Source organism: Falco cherrug, chromosome 15 (genome assembly GCF_023634085.1).
Source record: "Falco cherrug isolate bFalChe1 chromosome 15, bFalChe1.pri, whole genome shotgun sequence".
Taxonomy (NCBI): domain Eukaryota; kingdom Metazoa; phylum Chordata; class Aves; order Falconiformes; family Falconidae; genus Falco; species Falco cherrug.
The window spans coordinates 13,400,132-13,422,223 of record NC_073711.1 but is presented as its reverse complement, the minus strand read 5'-3'; the positions used below and the strand labels follow the sequence as shown (position 1 = coordinate 13,422,223).

Sequence of the window (22,092 nt, the reverse complement as noted above, 5' to 3'; positions counted from 1 at the left end):
CATTAATCTTTTGAGTGTCAGCAACTCTACCAGTTATCTCTAGGAATAGAGATGGATTTGCTGCTACTCTATTCTTTCAGCCACCCCATCCACAAGCAGATGCTGACACTTAATTAGGACAGATGAGCATGTGAGTGAGCTTTTATCCTTGCTTGCATACCCTAAATCCTCCATTAGAAAAGGTTACTACAGCTGAGGAACATTTTTTTTTTTTTTTTATATTAGAAGATAATGGCTTGGAGCTGCCCATCAAAGGTGATACGAATGTCAGAGTGGAAGCCTGGTCATTCCTTGGGACTGCTCAGAGGTATGCAAGTGGGTAAGAGGCCTCCGGGCAGGAGGCAGCTTCAGCTAGGTACCTTAAGGTACCTTGACATAAGGCAAGTAGGAATGCAGGTACAGTCTGAGCCAGTGAAGCAGCTTGTGAGGAACATCATGGAGCCCTTAAAACAGTGTGGCATTCCAGCTGGTCTTGTCTTCTCACAGCTGGGATGAGGCTGAAAATGTGCTGTTGCCCTCTGCCCTCCTGGTGCTCTGTGTACCGCAGCTCAGGAGAGGTCTTGCAGAAGATGAGATCGGTTCTGTGCCTTGGTCACATTGCTTTGGAGTGGGGATGGGTAAGGAGGTCAGAGAGAAAAAAGGGAAGTACAGAGCATGGATTCCCCTGGCCTGGTTAGACACACAGACAGCAAGTTGAGAAAGTCTCGTTCATGAAATTGTGTGGTGTGTACGGCCAGAAAACTTGCATTCAAAGCCTTCAATATTCAGTAATACTCCATCAGTTCTGATGGAACTACTATTTTTCAATGGTATTCTTTAAAACAGTTAATGCAAAAAAAACTCTGGAAAGGATCTTAGGGTTCCTGCTTCATGATTTAAGCCAATCTCCAAAAATGGGGGATTAGGAGGAGACCCTTAAGGGACCTGTCTGTCCTTCACCTGTTCCTCGGGCCCTTAGGGCTTCCTGCAAGCACATAACGGTAGGTGCTGTTGGAGGAACAGTATGCCAAGGGTGGATTTGGCTGCTGTTGATCAGATCAGAGTGGATGCCTTCAAAACCTGACATAGAACAGGGGGCCACGCATTTCTCCCAGTAGCTGTTAACACTTTGTATGCTGATTTGAGCATTATCCTGTGACGCTTAAGCATTGCCAAGGAGAGCAAAGTGCAGAATAGATGCCAGGCTTGGATGCTTTGGCTCAGAGTTGCTTTTGATGCGTGTGATGGTCTGCAGTAGTGACCAGTCACAGTCCTGCTGTGTTCTGTCCTAACAGCTACGTGGGTTCAGTGCACCTTGTTTGTAGTATGTCGGCCTTTCTTGCTGTCTTGGGAGACCTCCTAGCTCTCCAAAGCTTTCACCATAAGCGTTTTGGCCTATGGAGTAGTTGCCTGCTGAGCAGTAGTACCTGAAGCCAGTGCGAAAACTTCACCACCTTTTCTGCTTGGTTTCTGGCCAGAGACCTGCTTTGCCCCAGGTGCTTGCTGGCTGAGGAACACTTCTGTGCCACCAGAGATGGGACCATGTGTGAGAGCACAGCGGGGCGCTCTGTTGCCTTACGTCGTGTGGCTGTTGTGGTGGAGTGGCTGGTGTGGGGGGAAGGCAGACTGGGCAGTCGGGAGATGGTGGGGTGCATGCTGCTGGCTCCAGAGCTGTCCTGGCAGGACAATCTGTCCCCAGCTCCCATGTACGGGTTTTTTTCCACCCTCTGCTGCTATGGTAAGACCAGCAGGCGTAGGCCTGATTTTTAATGGGTGGGTTGTAGGAGCTGTGATGGGAACCATTGCTGCAGTGCAGCTTGCTGGTTTCTGCAGGCTGGGGCACACTGTTCCTCCCACCATGAAGCTTGGGGATGGCTCAACTGTTACAAAAGCAGTCCTGGCTGTGCCTGCCAGCATGCCTTTCTGCTACAGGCTGTTGCAAGAAACTCACTGACTGTTTTGAACATGTGCCTGCATCCTCCCCTGAGTAATTCCAGGTAAGGTCACAGTAACCTGGCTCCCGCATGGGTGTGCTGGACATCCGGAGGGTTCCTACGGAGAGGTACCCCAGGCTCTGGCAGCTCTCCTGCTTCCAGCCTCCAGAGCAATAGCGAGGAATATCCCAGTCTGAGCAGATGAAGGGAGCAGGGGACACCAGGCAGGGTCCCAAGCATTGAAGCTGCCAGATGTATGGCGTGCCACGTGGCTTAGAGTCATCTGCTTACTGCAGTGGCGTACTGCCTGCACTGCCCTTCCTGGGAAGCCTCAAAGCCTGGACCTTGAGTGCAAGAGCTTCACAGCCTGGCTGGGCACAGGAGAAGAGCAGAGGGGCTTGATAAGATGAAGGACCAGCTCATGGGTTTCAAAAGCTAAGCTGTAGTTACTGGCGTGGGTGTAGAACTGCCCTGAAGTGTCTGGTCAACAGGCTCTTACAGGCTCGTCTAGTGACACAATCCCCCATACTTGAGTTACCTGCTACAAGACCTACTTGGGACAAGATAGTAACTTTGCTGGCTCTGCGGGAATGGGAGTAGGTGGTTGCTTCATCTCTTGCTTTCCAGCTCTGAGGTCATGTGGGGATGTTTTCTTCTTGTGGGGGAGCTGAGGCTGACAGTTTCCCCTGGCCTTGCCAGCTGCTATGCTGCTTTCTGGTTAGGGTTGACAGCCCATGGAGCGCTCCATCTAGCTGCTGCGACCAGTGCTTGTTCTGCCAGCACAGCAAGCGGCAGCTGCCCTGGCCCCTGCAAGGCCAGCTCTTGGTGCATAAACAGAGATGGAGGGAAAAAGGGAACCTGTTTCATGGCTCCTGAGGGTGGAAAACCCTCTGCCCTCAGCTAGTGCCGTGCTGTTGCAGCCTTCCCTTCGCCTAGCAGGTGGTGAGGATGTCGCTGGGAGCCAGCCCCGGGCGGCGCGGGGCTGCGGATGTGCTGCTTGCACGGGGAGAGGCAAGCCCTGCGGAGAACAGGCTGCTCAGATCATCCCAGCCCTGCAGGGAACAGAGCTGCTTTCACAGGGGAAAGGCTGGCAAAAGGACTGGCAGGCAGCTGGGCTGCTACGGTTAATTGGAGTGCTGCACCTGACGGTGAGCAGGACACCCAGCTGCTCCGGTCTGTGCCCAGCCTTTGCTGGGGCTAAATGGTGGTACAGCAGTGCCTCTCCCACTACTCTCAAGCCAAGCCTGGTGGCAGCTGTCCCAGCACCAGTCATTCGGGCACTGGTGCCGCTGTCCTGGCACCGGTACTGACTTAGCCAGTACTGCCCAGCACCTGTTGTCCTGGCATTTTACTGCCTGGTCACCAGCTTGGCCCAGTACAAGCTGGTCCAGCCCCAGTGCAGGCTCCCCCAGCCTGTGCTGCAGGCTGGGAAAAGAGCTGGTCCTGGGTTTTGGCATTGCTCACTGAGTGAGTGCAAACAAAATGCTTCTTCCTTAGCTGCAGAAGCAGCACCCACACCTCACCCACCTGTGGCCAGGTACCTGGCAGGGGAAAGGCCTCCAGCACCCTCCTTGCTGGAGCACCACAGCCCCTTGAAAACCTTCTTTCTCCCTCTTCCTGTTGAACATGCAACACTGTGGGCGTTACTCATCTGAGTAGGGGAAGAGGATGTAGCTGAGCTGAACAGGACAGGTCCAGCCTTAGTAACCAGCTGCTGGCCCTGGACCAGAGTTGTCAGCCCAGGACCCTGCCATGGCTGGGAACGTTGGGTTTCCTGGAGCTGGAGCCATGCTGGGGCTGCAGTCAGCCAGGCACCACTGTCCTGCCTTCAGAGCAGCTGTGTAAGTTTGGATCCCTTCCCAACATCTGGCAGAAATAAAGCATGCATCCATGTCAAACGTAATATATTTATAGCAAAAATAGGCTTTTTCTGTAGCTTCCATACACAAGGTTTTCTCCCCGTACATTTACGCAGTAAACAGGTCAACTGAAGCAGCGTGCACTGGGCTGACTCAACAGCTGCTCTTGCTTCAGGCTCCCACTTATCACAGGTGGCCTCATTCCCCTTTTGTGGCTGCTCTGGATCCTGTACTGGATCCCTCGTACCTCCCCAGCCAGGGGCTGCGGCATGGGCTGGGAGCAGCCCTAGGATGGGGGGACCAGTGGTGCATGCTCCTGCCCACCAGGCAGAGGGCAAGGCTGGTGCGTGGGCTGTCCCTGTTCAGAATGGGGACAGCCCAGGGAGTCCCCCCAGCCCAAGATCAAGAGGCTTCCTGTAGCTCACCTGCACTGACCACAGGCTCCTCCACCATGCTGTTAAGCAGCAAGTGACCGGACACAGGACCTTAGCCCTCTCGTGGTGGCAAGAAGATAAGATACAAGCCACGTTAACTCAGGAAGCCTCCCTTGTTCCTCCTGCCCCTTCAGTTTATGGGAGGCAGAGGAGAGGCTTCGGGGCAAGCTCCCTGAGGACTGCCCAAAGTCACCTGCGAAAACCTCCAGAGCCTGAACACTGCCAGAGACCTCCTCGCCCTGCTGTCAGAGAAGGCAGAGCACTAGGGCACCCTGCCAGCAAGAACTTCACAGTTTGGAGTTCACCTGGGTCATCTCTTGTCCAGCCCAGAGGGGTTTGGCACATAGATCTAAAAGGGCAGGACGTGTAGGCAGCCAAGTGCATCCCCTCCTCGTCCCAGGCTGGGGAAGGGCCCTCGCTGGCAACCCACCCCCCTCCCTGCCTGGCCACGCAACTCAGGACATTGCAACGCACCCGCAAGCTGCCCGCAGGATGCATCAGCCCAGCGAGGCCAGGCACCGCGGGGCGGCTGGCGAGCAGGGCAGCTGGCGCAGCCAGGGAAGGAAGCCAGCTCTCCCCTCTGCCCTCCCCGCAGCGGCCGAGACCCCGGCAGCACCCGGGTGAGGAGCTCCTGCTCGGGGGGGGGGGGGGAGCATCCCTCTAAACTGGCCCCGGTCCCCTCCCCCCTCCCTCTCCCTCCGCATCTTTGGCAGTCCTCCTTGGACATGTTCAAGTCTCCAGCATCACACCGACATCTCAGCAGCACGGACTTGCCTCACAGTTTGGTAATTGCACGTAACGGGGCCACTCAGCGAGCCCCACAAGGCGGGGGGAGGGGGGAAAAAGGAACAAGACAGTCAAGTAAACTAAATTGAGTAATCCCTCGCTGTCCATCCCAGCATGACAGGTCACACACAAGTCCAGGGAGAGAGGCTGCTGCCCGGCCCTGCCGCAGCACAGCTCCCCACCGTTTAGGAGATCATGTACTGGGTGATGGCTTGCAATGCATACAGCAGCTCTGCCTGCATTCGGGCTTCCAGGATGAGCAGGTTCACGTGAACCTAAGGGAGAAGTAAGAGAGGTTCAGGCAGCTGCAGTGTGCTGTGGGCAGCAGTGCAAGCAAGTGCTCACCCAGGCTAGCGAGTCTTTTAGCATGGGACAAAAGATCACCAATGTTTCCAGCGCAGGGCAGCTGCCCCTTCTCCCTGCTCCCAGTCCTGCGGGCTGTGGCTGCCTCCCACAGCCACGTGCTGGGGAGTCCCCAGAGCACTTGGCACCAGCACGCTGGGCTGGCACCACACAGTCCCTGCCACCCACAGCAGCTTCTCCTGAGAGTTACAGCTGGACCCAGAGCTCACCTGGAGGCACTCACCGATGAGGTAACGGCCTTGGAGATCCCAGCACTGCCGATGGCCCCTGTGCTCATCACACTGCAGGCAGCCCCATGCCACACTAAGCCCAGCTCCTTACAAACAGCCAGTTTCCAGTCCCCGCCCCCAGCCTTGGACTGGTTTGGTGGCTCAAAGGTTTCCTATGCACCCCCTGAAGCACCCCAGCCTGTAGCTCCTGCCCATTCCCAGCCCCACTGCAGCCTGTCAGGGCCAGGGGCCAGCTGTCCCACCTTTTCACTGTGCTTGAACTGCTTCCAGAACCTGTCAAACATTTCTGGGTTTGTCTTCTCAGGGTAGCAGGTTACAGTTTTAATGTAAACTTTGAGCATTCGCTCCAGGAGCTGATTCACTTCTGCGTAGTCGTAGTCATCGTACCTGCGGGGACAACAAGGACGAGTCACCGGCAGCATCTTGCCTGTAGTCTGCCCAGGACATGGCGCAGGGGCAGGGGTACACCTGGCAGTGGCCACCAGGCACCAAAGTGCCGTCCCCAAAGCACCCTGCCCTGGCCAGAGAAGCTGAGTACCTCTTCCCTGCCTGGCCCAACATCCAGGCAGGCGTTTCACCTCTGTCTCTTTTCCAAGCCCATCTACAAGACAGCCCGAGTGCCCTACCCTCCCCTCCCACCTGGGTCAGCTCAGTTTTCTCCTCTGGACCATGAGGATGGTTTCCCTACCTAATGCCAAACATGCAGTGGATGTAGTTCCAGATGCCCCGCTTGAAGACGGAGGGTTCACAGCCCTGCCGCTTGGCCATGGCGCTGCTTTGCAGACCATCCACCATCCGAAACTTCTCATCCAAGAGATGCCCGATGTCAGAGTAGAGCCGGTTGACCAGTGAGAAGCCATGGTCTTCCCAGGAGTAATCCTGTTGGCACAGCAAGAGGCTTTCGCAACTGCAAAAAGGAGCCCAGGGCATGTTCCTAGGAAGAAGGTCTGGAGACCTCAGGACACAGCAGAACTCGCTCTAGGGGTGGCTCTGCCACAAACCACAACATCCCTCACCAGGCAGCTTCTGAGCGATTTTAACCCTTGCCTCCATGAGGGTAATGTGAAGAAATTAGCAGCCCCTGGGGACAGAAGTCACCAGTCACTTCCCTCTCCCCAACCCTAGTGGGGCAGCTCCCCTCTCTCAGAGCTTCGCTTCGCTGCTCAGGCATTTTGCAAAAGCAGCTGCGCCACATCCCAGCTGCACGGGCACCCCCACAACCGTCCACTCCCCACCAGGAGCAGAGAGGAGAGGTGGCAGCCCGGGCTGCTGCCTGCCGAGAGAGCAGGAACCTCACCTGGACTCTGAATACCTGCGTCTGATCCTCGTCGCGCCGAGCAAAGTCCTGGTATCCAAAGTCAGGGTCCTGCATGTAGCATGCAAGGTTGGTGGCACCGGTGACTTCCCCGTCGGTATCTGCGAGAGGGGAGAGCCCCACAGATGGGTCGGAGTGATGCTCAGCTGCCCTGTTCCCAGCCGCAGCAAGCATCCAAAGCTGGGCCTTGCTGTGTGTCTTTGGGAAGTGCCACTGCCTTCTTCCCCCGTGCCAGCATCCCAGGAGCCCCTCTCCGAACGATACATCATGGAAAATGTAAGGATGGACATGGGGGAGCAACCCAGGGATGCCATATGAATTCCCACCTTGCACACCCACCTCCGCTCCTTGCCCCTCACCTTCCTCTCGGTCCTGCTGCAGCATCCTCGTCTCCTCCCTCCCCTCGGTCTCCACATGGATCCGCTGCATGCGTTCCCGGAGCGAATCCAGCTCCATGCAGGAGTCCAGGGACTGCACAGACACAGGCTCAGGGGTGAGCGCAGTGGTCCCAGCTGTGTCCCACATCCCCCTGTGGACCCACCCTCAGGGGCTCACCCGCTTGCGGTTGATGCGCAGCAGCTCCTGGCTGTAGCCGTTGCCCGCGGTGGTGTCACAGAAGCACTGGTTCCCGGGTGACAAGGGCTTCATTGAGCCTCGGCCCCCCGGCCCTTCATCCTGCTCGCAGCCACAGCCGAAGACAAAGCTGGCAAGTGCATGGCAATGTGCCAGGAGGACGACGGCGTGCACAAGCTCTGCCAGTGACCAGCTCCACTCGCTGATTTTCAGCAGCTTCTGCAGGACATGGACAGACCAGTGATGCCATGCAAGCAGGTGGCCAGGGTGCTGGCAACCCCTGGGGATGCTGCTGTCCTCAGCACCACCCTGGTCTCTGGCTGGTAGCCCCCTCCCCAATACCTCAATGTGCTCCTTGGTGATGAGCCACGGCCGGTGTGCCAGGATCTTGTTGATCTCATTGAGGTTGCGGAGTTTGGGGGGGATGAAGTCGAGGCCGCGCAGCCACTGGGGATCACCCCCTGCCCGCAGGAACTGCAGCACATGCAGGTTCACCAGGTACCGGCACTGGTGCCGGGCAGCAGCCTGCAAAAGCAGCACGTCAGCATCCCCTGCACTGGTGACACAGGTGTCCTGGGACCCCACACCCACCTCTCGCCCAGCCTCCAGGACATCAGGGTTTTGGCCCCTGCAGAGAAGCCCACAGCACAGGCTGGATGCTGGGGCGAGAGCAGGGAGCCCCATGGGGCTGAGCAGAGCTCCCCATTCCCTCCAGCAGCTCCCAGTGGGGCTCACCATGATGGCGATGTAGTGCCGGCAGTCGAAGGGCAGCGGGCCGTCCATGTGCATCAGGTAGTGCTGAGTCTTGAGGAAGCTGTCGAGGTACTGCGGGTGGTAACCCATCTGCTGGGTCACTGCCTCCAGCCGCCCCCGGCTCGCCAGCACCTTCACAAAGAGGAACTGAGGGCGCTCGGGGTCACTGCCAGACATCTTCACTACCTGTGGGGAACATGCTTTGCTTAGCTCTCCCCAGAGCAGCCCCTGCTGCAGCATCCCACCGCAGCCAAGCCCAGGCTTTGCAAAGGGCTGGAATCCCCTCTCCTGGTTTGGTGCTCCCAGAGGGACACCACCAGGTCAGAAGCCACCACAGAGGGCTCGGGCTGGGGAGCTGGGCAGAGCTCAGAGCTCAGCAGGGTCACTGCTAGTGGGAGGACAGGCTACAAGAAACACAGGTTGGTCTCTGCCTCGGAGAGGGCACTGCCTGGTGGGCAGAAGCAAAGGGCAAACTAGGAGGGATGCTTCCTTGCAGCCTTAGGGGCAAATGCAAGGCTGGAGCAGGAGAAACATGACAGACAAAAGACCTCCCCAGAATGGACCAACCCATCAGCCTCAATGCCAGGCCCCTGCACCACCAGCACCCAGCCCACCCATCTAGCAGTGGGACAGGGGGAGAGCCGTTGAGCCAACTGAGCTGATGCTGGGCTCCTGCTGCAGCAGGCCATGGGACAAGCAATGTCCTGCCACCTGCCACACATTTGGGAGCACATGGAGGGGCGCAGAAGTCTCCCCACGTGCTGCTCAAGGAGACAGTGTGGGAGCAGGTTCCACAGCACACGGGTGCGTGGCACAGCTGACACTGAGTGCGCCCACCAGTGAAAACACAGACAGGCAACGCAGCAAGGGGTGTCCATACACCTCCAGCGGCGCCTGCCCCAGCCCTGCACTGGGGCCCCAGTCAAGCACAGCCCCAAGCCATGCCACCCCAGTCTCTCCTAAGAGGGTGGTCGGAGCTGAGGGCAGGGATGTACAAAAGGTGCCCAGGCAGCTGCTGAGTCCCAACGGCCCCGTTGCCACACCTCATACCCAACAGCGGGTCTGCACCTGCAGCCCACCTGCACCAAGGCTTGGGCGCAGCTGGTGCTAACCCTTATCACACAGAAAGTCTCGGCTCCTGCGCAGGAGCCCAGGCAGTGCCCTCGGATGCAGAGGGTGCACATCCCATCCTGAGCTCTAACCAAAATCTCCCCTGGGAGCAACTGGCCACACTGACACTGCTGTCGTCTTCCTCCCACCTGTTTCTCTGGTGCAGTTACCCGAAGGCTGGTGACTGGGGCACAGTGACCACAGTGGCACAACAGCAAACCCGGAACACATCTGCAAACCAGCCCCTGCTCCACCATGACCCTGGGTTGTCACCACTTGCCAGGACACACACACAGCCCTCGGAGCCCTGACCAGGAGCCCTGATGCCCTGTGCCTTGCCTGCAGCTATCTCACTAATCAGAGCCACATCAGGCCTTGACTTCTACAGCAACTCAGTGTGCTGCCATAAAGCAACCCAGAAGGTCGGAGCAGCACCGCACCGGCAGGGATGGCAAAGCCACGGGGACAGAGCAGAGCACACCAGGGTGAGAGGGACAGAGAGGGGGCTGAGCTGCGAAGCAGCACGGAGCAGTTGCACCCACAGAGGCAGCAGAGGAAGCAGCTCAGGCTATTTTCTGCTGTCCTGCACTTCTGAAAAACACACCATCAGTCAGGGTCAAGAGATTTACTTGATGCCATTTGGAGCTTCCTCTTCACTTTTGGCCAAAGTGGTCCAAAAAAGACCCCGAAGCCCAAATTAAAGTGGGGAGGGATGAAGAACACCAGCTTCTCTGTCCCACAGGAGAAGGTGCAAACCAGAAGTGACCTGCAAAAGTACCCCCAAAGTCCCTGTGCTCAGGGAACGAGCTGCCCCGAGGACACCCACAGGCTACAGCCACTGGTCTTCCCCTTCTGGTGGGCAGAGGTGGAGGAGCCGGGGGGCCCTTCGGCTCCCCTGGCGAAGGTAGTTCCCAGCGAGGAGCTGTGTGACTAGCCCATGGCTCAGCCTCTGGGGCCACCAGCTCTCTTTGTTCTGCTTGTCCAGGTGATGATGGAGCAAGCAACCAGGCAGACATAGCTTGGGAGGATGAAAGGCAGGTCCCCGGTCCCCCGGCTAGGCTCTCCTGCCTGCTCCCCACGGCACCAGCTCAGCCCAGGGTCTCTCCTGCTGGCACCACCAGCCGCATCTCCCCGAGCCTTGCTTACCCAGCCTCTTGCATCGCCCCCAGAGTCACCTTCCTCACCCACCCTAGCCATAACCCTCCTCCTCCTCCCCCCCTATGCCCACTTGCAGCCCTGGGTGGTGGGAGCATCACCCCCTCCTACAGCCTCTCTCCCGGGGAGGGGGGGGCTTTCGTGTGTTCAAGCCCCCTGAACCCCAAAAGGTACCCCGAACCCATACCCACCGCCAGCCTCACCCCCTCCCTTGCCGGGCAGGTGCTGCCGGGGGAACGATGCCCGGCGCTGCCCGGGCAGCCAATCGCCGGGCAGCACTTTGCATGTAAAGCAGGCAGGAGGCTGGGGGAGCCCAGCCGGTCCTGCACCCTGCGACCGGGAACAAGCCCGGGCAGCGCCGGGAGCCGCGGGAGAGGGGCTGGGAGACCCCGCCTCGCCCCGCGACCGGCCGGGCAAGACTCTGCAGTGTGAGCCCCGCCAGCCCCCGGGGCTCCAACCCCCCCCGGGGCGAGACCGCGGCTCCGCCGGTACCGGTGACTCCGCCGGTGATGCTCGCCGGGGCCGCGGCCGCGGCGGGGCACTTCTCACCCGATCCCCCGCCCCGTTTCTCGAGGGGACAGCGGAAGTGCTAGTGCCCGCGGCAGGAGTCCCTACAGCGGTACCGGGCCCGGTGCCGGCAGCCGGTAACCGGAGCCCCATTGTGCGGGCGGCGGCGGCGGCAGCGCCCCCGGTGCGCGGCGCGGGCAATGCAGGCGGAGAGAGAAAAACAAGTTTGATTGGCAGTGATGGAGGCACGGCGCCTCCCGCATCCCGCACAAAGGGAACGGGGACGGCGCCGCTGCACCGGCACCAGTGCCGGTACCGGGACGCCGGCCACCGCATCGGGAGAGCGCGGCCCTGCGCACCGCCGGCGGGAATACCCCCGCCTGCTATTGTCGCAGCCGACCCGGTGGCGGTGAGCAGGGCCGGACCCGGTGCTCCGGTACGGGCTCCGGTGGCGGCGGGGCGGGTCCTACCTGCCCCGGCAGCCGCTGGCACCGGCTTCCTCGAGGGTGCTCCACGCTCTGAGGACACACGATCATGGTGAGCCCGCGCCGCGCCGTGCCGTGCAACGCCGTGCCGTGCAGTGCCGGTGACCGGCGCCGGTCCTGCCCGCCCCGTCCTGCCCGCCGGCAACGCTGAGCCGGGCACCGCGGCAGCCCGAGCTGCGGGGGGGCGTGTCCGCGGCTCCGCCTCCGCCAATCACTGCTGCGAGGGGGCGTGGCCTCATTTAACACGCCCCAGCCTGCCGCGAAGGGGCGGGAGCCCAGCGCACCACGTGGCCGGGGGTGAAAAGTTACCCGTCCGTCAAGCTCGTAGGCCCCGCCCACCTGGGGCAGGGGGCGGGGCCGAACCTGCCCGCCACGGGGTGGCGCTGTGGGGCCGGGGGCGGCTGGCTGTCCCCTTGTCGCCGTCCTCGTCCCCTCCCGTGGCTGTCGCCCCTCAGCCGGGCCCTGCCTGGCCCCATCGATGGCCCCAGCCCTTACAGAGCCTCAGCACCGCCTGCCCCACCGGCCCAGCACTGGCCGTGCTCTGGAGGGTGAAGCCACCTTGGGCCGGGTCCCCTCTGTCCCCACTCTGCCTGAGCCTCGCCCTGACACCTTCCTCGGCACCGCGAGGCAGCATGCTGGGGGCTGCGGCGGGAGGCTGAGGGGCTGCGGGGACAACAAGGCACAAGGATGTGGTCATGGGGATGGTGGGATGGAGCTTGGGGGGTGAAGGACAGGGCAGCGGGCCGTGAGGCTGAAGGCGTGTGGGGATGGCAGGCAGTGGGACAGGGAAGTGGGTCATAAGGGTCCTGGCACCTGGCACAGAAGGGCAGGGGGTGTGGGGGTGGCAGACATGGGGGTGGGGCAGCTCCTGCCGTGAGCCACGGGGCTGTGAGATGCTGGATGCTGCAGGGGTGGGAAGGTCCCCTGGGCAGGGCAGGCCTGTGGCTGACAGTGTCCCCCTGTCCCCAGGGCAGAGGTGGCCTCGGTGAAGGTGGGCAAGGCAATGCTGGCCAACCTTGGGGGCCACCAGCAGCCCCTTACCACCACCCCTTGGCCTTGCACCATGCAGGGCGTTGTCTCCCTGTCAGGCACCCCACTCCTCTGACACCTCTGGGCACCTCTGCTTCCTGAACAAGCACTGGCCCTGCAGCAGCTGCAGGGCCTGGGCCACCAGAGGTGGGGCCACAAACTCCGTGGCAGTCCCTGGCCCCAGTGCCAGGCCCCCACACCTGTGCCCGCCCACCCAGCTGCTCCACATCCCTGTCCCCTTGCCCACCTGTCAGCACTGGGCCAGGGTGCTCCAGCAGGGGTGTGAAGGACCAGCACAGTGTGCCCCTCCTCACTCCTGCCCCACCACTCCATGCACTGGCAGGACTCCCAGGGGCTGGGGGCTCCACTTGCCTGAGCACCTACCAGGCACCCCAAACGCCACCCTGCACACACAGTAGGTGGCACGCGCCTGGAGGAACCCACTAGCCTTCTTACCCAGGCTGGTCACCTGGAACAGCACCTCGGGTGTGGGGATGATGACATCTGGAAAAGCCAGGGAGCAGGGGTGTGGGCTGCCAGCATGGCAAGCTGAGGACTCCCCACCTCACCACTGCGTCCATGTCACAGGGAGCCTGTGTGGCATCCCACCGGAGATGGGACAAAGCACCGGTGCTGCTGCCAAGGCTGGGTGGGGGGGAGCTGCAGCCCTGCAGCCAGGGCTCACTGGTGTCAAGGACCTCCACCATCCTTCTCGGGTAGGAGAGCAGCCACAGGATGGTGCAGTTGGTGTTGGCCAGGAAGTTCTGGTCATCTGCAGAGAGCGGTGGTGGCTGAGAGCAGCAGCTGGCCCTGGCAGCGGCCGCACAGCCCAGAAGCTGAGCCCACTGCCTGGTGAGGCCATGGTGTGTCTCCCCCGTGCCCAGGCAGCACGCACCCGGATGGCCAGGAGGGGACTCAGCCCCATCCTTGAAGTAGCTGAACATGCTGCTGCTGTGAGCCCAGGACCATGGGAGTGGGACGGTGGGGCTGGACCCTGCCTCACAGCTTTTGCGAGGTCAGAGGTGAGTGGGGGCTCTGCTGGTGGTACCCCTAGACCCTGCAAGAAAAGCCTGGCCAAGCCCCCAGTGCAGCAGAGTTTTATTGCAGCAGCAAACCTGAAGCACAGGCGAAGGAGAGGCGAGGCGTGACAGTTGGGCTCACCTGGTGCCCCGGGGCAGCAGCCCTCAAGGCCAGGGGTGACATGGTGGCTTGGCCCCTCTGACCCTTCGTGCTCCTCAGCCCTGGCGTCCCCATCAGTTAGCCAGTGGCTCCTGCCTGCTTGGTCACAGCTGCCCCCTCGCCTGCCCCCTCGCTGGGGTACATCCCTGGGTGTGCTTGCAGGCACTTCGGAGCAGGGAGGGTGGCTCGGCAAGCCCCCAGCAGGTCCAACACACTCAGTGTGGCGGCCCACAGGAGAGCAGTGTGGGAGCCCATCAGCCCTCCCACGGCTCTGCTTCACCGCAGCAACCCCGTGAGGGATCCTGCATGCAGGAGGGCTCATGGTGAGATGTCACTCTGCTCTCCTGGACAACCCCAAGGACAGGGCAGGTGCTGGCACACTGTGCAGTGCAGCCAATGCATCACACAGAGCACCCAGTGGAAAAAACAGTGCACCCAGGGGACTACCCACTGCCCCCGATGCACTGCCTCCTGCACCCATTGCGCTGCCCCGCGCACGGAGTGCAGTGGGCAGTGCACCCAGCACACTGCGCTCACCTGGCGCCCTGCAAGTGCACCCAGCACCCTGCAGTGCAGTACAGCTGCTGTGTCATGGGGGTCCAAGTGCGGCCGTGGCAGGGAGCAGGGCTGGGTGTCCCAGGCATTTGGTGGAGACAGGGTGGGAGCAAGAAGCGAGGCATGTAAGGTGGTGAGGTTTCAGGCAGCGGTGGTGCAGAGCATGTGGGGTGCAGGAGTGCATCACACTCCCGTGTAGCTGTTCTTGTAGGGGCTATGCTCATGGGGGGTGGCCACAGCCCCTGACGTCACTGGTGGTGGGTGTTTGCTGCTTTCCCAGAGGGGCTCGTAGCTCTCCTTGGGGGGCAGCTCACTCACATAGCAGATGTTCTCGCTGTAGTTGGGCTTGAAGCTCTCCAAGATATCTTTGGGGACTCCAGCCCATTCCTCCAGAGGGCAAAGCAGGGTGAGAGGAGCCACCACCCAGCCCAGTCCCAACCCTGCAGGGCAGGGGGTGAGCCCAGGGCAGGGCTGCCCACAGCCGCCTTACCTGGAAGTTGCCATTGTGGGTGATGAAGAGCTCATCGAAGTTCTTACTAGGATTGGGGATTCGGGGCATGAGGATGACCCACACCCTGCGCATAAGAGACATGTCAGAGGGGAAAGGCCCCAGTGCTGCTGCCCCACACCAGCCCCCCATGCTCACCTTTCCATGCGCACCAGTAGGATGACAAGGACCAACAAGATCAGGCAGGAGGCAATGGGGATCAGAACCGTATGGATCCAGGACCAGTGTAGCTGGTCCTCCGCCATGCCTGGAAAGAGCCGGGGTGACATGGACCCCTGACCAGTGCACCATGCCAGTGGCCCTTTGTGGGTGGCCATGGGAGCTCGGCATCATCCATGGCAGGGCTCAGCTGGGACTGGAGGATGGAGAAGGGGCCTGTCCTCAAGCCATGTCACTTTGTCACCACAGCTGGCTGGTGACCCTGTCCTGGACCAGCCCCGCCAGAGCAGCTCTCCAGAGCTAAGAAACACTGGCAAAAGCCAGCAGGTCCTGCTGGCAGTGCGTGTTTGCCTTGCAGAAGTGCAAAGGACACAAGGGCTGCTGCCATTGCCTGTGCCCCAGGCACCTGGATGGGTCTCCCCTCTACAGCCGCTGCCTTGGGCCAGTTTTCCGCTTGCTGGCCACCCCTTGCCTGCTGAGCCCCACCATGCCCCAGCCTGTCCCATCCACCACAGCCCACAGGACCTACCCTTGCTGGTGGAGTTGCTGCCCCAGACCACAGGGATGCTCCACTCACTCCAGAGCTTGGTGTTGCCGCAGTAACTGTTGATCTTGCTACGCACATAGAAGGTGTAGTACTTCTCGTAGTCCACACTGGGGAAGGAGAAGATGTCTCCTTTCACGCGGTGCTCCTGCAGAGAGACATGGGCCGTGTGATGAGGGCCAGCACTGCCATGGAGGCTGGCGCACAGCTTGTCCCTGGACACAACCACTGGGGTGCTGCATCCAGGGGACTCTCACCGTCCAGCTGGTGTCCTTGTTGCTCTTGTACTTGACAGCGTGCTCCAGGCACTGGGCTTTGGGGTACAGGGAGGTCCAGCTCAGCTGCAGCTGGTTGCTGCTCATGTTGCGGATTGTCAGGTTGACAGGTGCCTCCGGTTTCACTGCAAGGCACAGGTGATGCCCAGTGAGTGCTGTCCCCCATGCCCTGGTGGCCCTGCTGCCACCTGGGGTGTGATGGAGCAGCCCTAGGGACTGACAGCCCTGCTCCTGCCCCACAGCAGCTCCACAGAGAATGGGTGCCCTGCACCACTCCATACCCAGGTCCTGCAGGTCCATGCGCTCACTTCGGATCTCCAGGGTCCTGCCGCCAAGGCTAGCATTGACAAGGACACGGAAAGGCTGGAACTGGATGATCTCACTCTGGTTGAAGTAGCAGCCAACATTGATGTCCTGGTCCTGCAGGTAGTGCTTGCACTCTACCACAGGGGACCTGTTCTCGTACCTGTGCAGCAGCAGGTTACTGGGGCTCTCCAAGACCCCGCACACCCCAAACCTGCCCCAGGAGCCCTCTCCCCAGAACATCCCTTCCTGCTTGCCCCAGAGACAGAGCCTCCCCCATGCTGAGCTCAGGGAAGAGGAGCAGGCCGATGCTGAGACAGCAATGCTGGCAAGAGCCTCCCGTGCAGGGACCCACTGCTGGACACCCTGCTGTGGGACTGGCTGTAGGGAAGAGGCACCTACCAGTAGTAGAGGGAGTAGTTGGCCGTTAGCGTCTCTCTGCTCCCCCACGTGCAGGTCATGTAGTCCTCATTGAAGAGGACACACTCCACTCCTGCAAGAGACAGACACAGGCATTGTGGTGGTAGGCAGCTGCACCAGGGCCCACGGATGGGCTACACAACACGTGCCAGGAGTCCCTGCACACCCCTGTCAGCTTTCCTTCATGTGAGCCAAACAAGCCCAGCTCTTCCTGGTGGAGCTGCAATGCAGCCTGCCTGCAATGCCAGTCTCCCTCCGCCCCGTTCACACACGCTGTGTCAGTGATGCCTGGGCTGCTGGCAGCCCCACGTCTTCCTCCAAAGGACTGCCAGCCAAGCAGCTGTCTGTCCTGCACCCATACCGTTAGCTCCTCTTACTCCAGATGTGCTGTTTTGCCCTGGTTCCTCCATGTGATCCCCTTAGTCACCCTGTGGCTTCTGTTTGCAGCTCATGGCATTGTGGGACAGGACAGAAACCCCTCCCTGCCAACCCATTTTGCTTATCCCATAAGAAAACTGGGGATTTTCCAGGATTTTTGCCTGATAGACATCCTGGCTAAATTCACCTTGCTGTTACCCTTCTGGGTGCTTGCAGGTGCCCATGTGTCCCCGCGGCTGGGTGATGGGTGCTATGCTGGGCTGTGCTTCCCACTGCAGAGCTCCTCCACCACAGGGCCAGGGGCTGAGCCCAGAGGGTTGATCTCTGCAGGAAACACTGCCAAGCCCCCGGAGGCTGAGCAGCTGCTCCAGGTGCCCATGCTGGCTCCTCTTCCCCCTCCTTCCGCTGTGCTGTGCCAACCCTGATCCTGCCCACACAGTCAGAGGCCACATCCTGGGCTGGCTGGGGGCTGCAGGACCACCGGGGTGGTGCTGGTCCCTGCATCAGTTATCACACGGCCGTGGGCATGGCTCGCTGTGCGACAAACATCTCCGATGGACCAAGATGCCACACAGAGCCCTGGCAAGTGCCAAACCAGCTGCTGGCAGATAACAGCTGCCCTGGAGGCTCCCAGAAAATGGAATTTTTCCCCCTAAAAATCAGACAATGGGACACCTGGTCCCTTCTGAAGTCTAAATGCATCAGCTAGTGCTGCAGAGGCAGGAAAAAGCCAGAGCCAGGCTTTCCTGGCTTGTAGTGTAACAAGATGGAGTGAGCAGGTGCTGTGCTTGAACTGTTTCTGCATGCGAAAATGGAGAGCACCTTCCCAGCAGCCCAGGAAGTCCAGGGATACAGAAGGGCTGCATTTCCATGGAAAGCTGGTATTTTACTGACAGCCAACCAAGAAGTGGATCTTTTCTTGGAAAACAACGGCTGGGGTGAGGGTGCTGGGTGGAAAGAGTATCCGCTGTGCCCTGTCCCATCCCCTGCTTGCGCACGGCACTGCTGACGTGACTGGGATGGAAAGTACAGCTGGTGCAGCTCTGATGCGCAGGGCTGATAGGATCTGTGCATCGCATCCTGCTGCTGCCCCCCGCCCTGGCCCGCCATGGGGGACCCCCGTGGCCAGGGTCCCTCCTGGCAGCACTACCTGCTAGGCTGGCAGCCTCAGGGCCAGCAGAGCTGTGGGGCTGGGAGCTGTGGGGCCAGTACAGCCATCAGGCCAGGAGCCATCGGGCCAGGAGAGCTGCAGGGCTGATAGCCATGGGGGTGGTGGTGCCAGTGATGCTCTAGCGCCGGGGTGGGAGTAGGGGCACCCAACGGGGTTTCCTGACACAGCCCAGCTCTCCCAGAAGCCCCACTGCAAGGGGCCATGTAGTTGCTGGGGGTCCTGGGGTCCACTGGGGGGTCACGGGGTCTCCGGTGCATGCCCCAATGGCTCGCCAGCCCACTGCAGCCCCACGTCCTGTGCTCCTCACCCGCCACCACTGTGGAGCGACATCCCCCGGCCTCACCAGCCACAGGGCACTGTGGGCCTCTTGCCCTCCCCCAGGGCCCACGTGCCCCCTTACCTGGGGGGCTGCGGGCAGCAGCAAGGTAGGGCCCCAGCCTGGAGAGGAGGAGGAGGATGGGCACGACGAAGGTGCCGGGACCTGCCATGGCGGGGTGAGCCGTGGGACGCGTGCAAACAGCCTTAGCGCGCAGCCCACTGCGCATGGCTGCCGGCTTCCGCACCCACGCCGCTTCCTGCCCCGCAGCACCCGCCACCGAGGGACCCACCTACGGCTGCGCCCAGCGAGGTCCCACGGCCCACCCCAGCAGGGCCCCACAGCTCGTCCCACCGGGCCCCACCATCCTTCCTGCCCAGGCCCCATGGCTAACCACTCTGGGGCCCACCGCCTGCCTCACCCGGGCCCACCCCCACAGGGCTGCCCCCCAGCAGCAGGCCCAGCGTGGGGCTCCCAACCCACGGCCCAACCACGGGTGTCCTGGGCTGGGTCCCTGAGAACTGGGCAGGACTGGGCATCACTGGGGCAGCGCCAAGGGCAGCTGAGGGGTCACAAAGGGCCTCACGGGGGCAGTGACGGGAGGTGATTGTGAAGGTTAACGACAGGGGGGATGGCCAGGGCACAGCAGTGGGGGTATGGCCGGGGGGATGGTGGCCGTGGGGCGCACGGGGCGGTATCAGGGGCAGCGGAGGGGGGCGCTGCGGGCCCCCAAGGCTAATGACGAAGCTAGCCGGCGGTGGGGGGCGGTCGTGTGACCTCAGCCCAGCGCAGCTCCTCCGCCAGGGGGCGCCACCCGCCCCTCGGGCCGCCCCGTCCATCTTCGACACTTTCCGCCTCCGCTCGTTTCAGACTCGGGCCCTCCCCGGCGGCACTCGGGATTCTTCGGTGTTCCTCGGCCAGGCTTCGGGACGCTCCGGCTCCCCTCGGCGACGCCCGTGACAGCGGCGCGGCGGTCGGGCCTCTCCGGCAACGCTCGGGCGGCCCCGGCGCAGGGCGCAGGCGCGGGCGGCCCTTGTTGTGGCCCGGCCGCCCCTGTCCGCCGGCTGGCCCGGGATGGCGGCCTTCGGCGTCCTCAGCTACGAGCACCGCCCGCTCAAGCGCCCGCGCCTCGGCCCGCCCGACGTCTACCCGCAGGACCCCAAGCAGAAGGAGGTGCGGGGGCCGAGTGTGTGGGGGCACCTGGGGTGCGGGGCCGCTGTGCCGGGGCTGGCCCTGAGGAGGGCCCGGGGGTGCGCTGGGAGCCCCCGGGGGGCCTGGCGTGGGGGTGGGGAGCCCTGCGCCCCGCGGCGGCTGGGTGAGGGGGCTGGCTCTCCCCAGGACCCTGGGCTGGGGGGCGCTGGCCGAGGGACCCGCGGCTCCTGTGTCCCAGGACCCGCCTGGGCGCTGCCTGGCACCGAGGGCCTGGGGGAGGCCGGCTGGGGCCCGCCGGGCCGCGCCGTGCTCTGGCCCCGCGCTGGCCAAGCGCCTGGCAGGGTCAGGGGCTGCGGGCGTGTAGCCGGGCCCTGTTGATCGTCCTTCCCCTGCAGGATGAGCTGACTGCTCTGAACGTCAAGCAAGGCTTCAATAACCAGCCAGCGGTCTCTGGGGATGAGCATGGCAGTGCCAAAAATGTTAATTTCAACCCAGCGAAGGTGAGAGGCGTCGGGATGGTGTGGGGGTTTGGCAAGGCCTGATGTCTGTACGAGCAGGCTGCCGGGTCCAGGGGCAGTACTGGGTCTCATTCCTTTGCTGTGTACGGAACTCTTCCCTTTAGGATGGGTGTTTTAGGACCTAACCCTCTGTCCTTGTAGAATCAAAGTTCATCATACTTTTGGAACTGTGTCCTACCCCTGAGAGAGCAGTTTCTTGTCTTGCTCTGTACATCTTAGCGGCAGGTTTGTTATCTGCAGTCTGTGTTAAACCAGCATCTAAAACTCCCTGTATTCCATGAATAAAGCAGAAGACTAGGATACCAGAAGCAGGAAACTACTTCTTATTGGTTTGGTTACATCATGGTCGTGGTAGAAGAGAAGTCAGATTTCTTGAAATATCTGGCAGTTTAAACATGGGTCATAACAGGCTTCAACGCCATTTTTCCAGTCTCTAAAATCAAGATGTTAACTTCCTGGCCTCCCTGGCAAGAGGACTAGTAATGACCTGGGATGGAAGGCAATCAATAAGCACAGTATGTTTGTTTTCCTTGGCCGATGTCTGAGAAGCCTTCTGTCTGTTCTGACAAGTATTTATACAGAGTTATGTCTGTCTCAACTTGAGTCCCTGCTTGGCTATTGTTTATGTTGACTAGAAGCATTCCTCTTTCCAAGTATAACAAAGGAAATTATTGGCAGGTTTTTTTGTGTCTCAAAAGTTGATACTGATGAGACTTCTGGTAGGAATGATGAGTGAGATTTTAAGCACATAGAATAGATCTTTGACCTGTGAAATGTAATTCAACTTTTTTTTTTTCTTTTTTTTCTTTTTTTTTTTTTCTAGATCAGTTCAAATTTTAGCAGTATTATTGCAGAAAAGCTGCGGTGTAATACACTGCCCGACACTGGAAGACGGAAGCCCCAGGTGAATCAGAAGGATAACTTCTGGCTGGTGACAGCACGTTCTCAGAGTGCCATAAACAACTGGTTCACAGATCTGGCTGGAACTAAGCCCCTCACTCATCTTGCTAAGAAGGTATGTTACAGCAGAGGCTGCCTGGCAGGGCAGAGCATTTAGGCTATGCTTGTTTCTGAAGTGTTTGTATAATAGAATGTTTTTACTATTGGGAGAAGTTTATTCTCTCTACATCTTTTGAAGCTTTCAGCTTGAAGAACTTACCCAGGATATGTAGTGCACTGGCTATAGTTGTCAAAGAACTGGTCCCTCATCTGTTGTTTGGAGTTTGTGTTCAGCTTTGTCTTTTGGCTTGTATGATACGACTGATTTATTTTGAGTTTTGGATGTTTCTCAGAAGAGCTGCCACTGTTGCCTTTGGTCTGTTATTTTAGATTTAGGACCATTTGTATTGTGGAGGGTTTTTCAAGTTCTCAAAAGTCATAGTGAGAATTACTGGAGATAATCCTAGACTTCTGTTTCAGTGACTCATGTTTCTGGTTTTAAGGTGAGAAGAGTATGTGTATTACAGCTTGGTCTCAGCCAGGCTACAGCATTTCTGTGCCCTGGGGTCTAGAGCTAGATATTTCTCTGGTAGCACTGAATTCTACAGATTATCAAAGAAGAAAGAAAGGTCTTACTCTGCCGTATTATGAGGCCTCATAGCAAGGGGAGCTGACTCTCTGTCAGGGTGGGCTTATAAACAAGAACTCGTGAATCTAACATGCATTGTGGAAAAACAGAGCGCTCGGGTGCGAAACGTTAACAGAACACATAGTTTAGAAGCTGGAGTTTGTCTGCTCCTTGGTGTTCTGAGTCACTCTTGGGGAGGAAAAGAAAGTAGTAAGATTTTCCTAGAATCTGTCTCTATAAACTTAGTCCTTGTGTCCTTCTTTGCATATTGGCTGTCGAGTTTCTTGAGGTCAGTGTGAAAGCTTGTACCTTTCAAGGTCTTCCCCAGTTTTCTGCAATGAGTTCCATCAGTTTTCATGGACAGAGACATGAAAGCAGAGACTGTTGGTAGCCAAGTAGCCTGTGTCTTTGAGGCATCAGAGAATAAGTGGGAAGAATGTAAGAAACAGCAAGTAAGTGATTGAACTCTTTGTACTTCACGGACTTTGAGATACCTACTAAATGGACCTGTCCTCTGTGAACACATGCATGCTTT

The 22,092-nt window shown here is 59.8% G+C and overlaps 4 protein-coding genes across 13 annotated transcripts in view; 1 reads left to right on the top strand and 3 right to left on the bottom strand.

Annotated features, from left to right (window-relative positions):
• Positions 1-3,800: 3,800 nt before the first annotated feature.
• LOC102051859 (sestrin-3-like) lies at positions 3,801-11,674 on the bottom strand. 2 transcript variants are annotated; one of them, XM_055727202.1, is made up of 9 exons: positions 11,469-11,674; positions 8,209-8,412; positions 7,816-7,998; positions 7,456-7,692; positions 7,260-7,371; positions 6,883-7,001; positions 6,274-6,464; positions 5,828-5,972; positions 3,801-5,267 (listed from the first exon to the last, which is right to left on the bottom strand). In XM_055727202.1, the coding sequence occupies exons 1-9, from the start codon at positions 11,532-11,534 to the stop codon at positions 5,178-5,180; spliced, it is 1,347 nt and encodes a 448-aa protein (XP_055583177.1). In that variant the 5' UTR covers positions 11,535-11,674; the 3' UTR covers positions 3,801-5,177. The 2 variants fall into 2 exon arrangements, with proteins under 2 accessions (XP_055583177.1, XP_055583178.1); XM_055727203.1 differs by having other exon boundaries at positions 6,898-7,001.
• Positions 11,675-11,829: 155 nt separating this feature from the next.
• Positions 11,830-13,476, bottom strand: LOC114014522 (uncharacterized). The gene is given in 3 exon segments (XM_055727691.1): positions 11,830-12,168; positions 12,827-13,007; positions 13,009-13,476. Coding segments are annotated over 3 exon segments (813 nt in total). The 5' UTR covers positions 13,457-13,476; the 3' UTR covers positions 11,830-11,984.
• A 117-nt stretch (positions 13,477-13,593) lies between these two features.
• Positions 13,594-18,564, bottom strand: IL2RG (interleukin 2 receptor subunit gamma). Its single transcript, XM_005434418.4, has 8 exons — positions 18,405-18,564; positions 16,438-16,528; positions 16,014-16,198; positions 15,715-15,857; positions 15,443-15,605; positions 14,893-15,001; positions 14,737-14,821; positions 13,594-14,633 (listed from the first exon to the last, which is right to left on the bottom strand). The coding sequence occupies exons 1-8, from the start codon at positions 18,547-18,549 to the stop codon at positions 14,430-14,432; spliced, it is 1,125 nt and encodes a 374-aa protein (XP_005434475.2). The 5' UTR covers positions 18,550-18,564; the 3' UTR covers positions 13,594-14,429.
• Positions 18,565-19,198: 634 nt separating this feature from the next.
• The window catches only part of MED12 (mediator complex subunit 12), a 36,600-nt gene continuing 33,706 nt past the window's right edge, over positions 19,199-22,092 (top strand). For 5 of the 9 annotated variants that reach the window (XM_055727199.1, XM_055727196.1, XM_055727195.1 and 2 more), the window contains exons 1-3: positions 19,200-19,493; positions 19,868-19,972; positions 20,814-21,005. In XM_055727199.1, coding sequence (XP_055583174.1) covers positions 19,395-19,493; positions 19,868-19,972; positions 20,814-21,005 — 396 coding nt within the window. In that variant the 5' untranslated portion in view covers positions 19,200-19,394. Of the gene's footprint in view, positions 19,494-19,867; positions 19,973-20,813; positions 21,006-22,092 lie in introns of all 9 variants that reach the window. The other 4 variants (XM_055727201.1, XM_055727200.1, XM_055727198.1 and 1 more) reach the window with 1 other exon arrangement.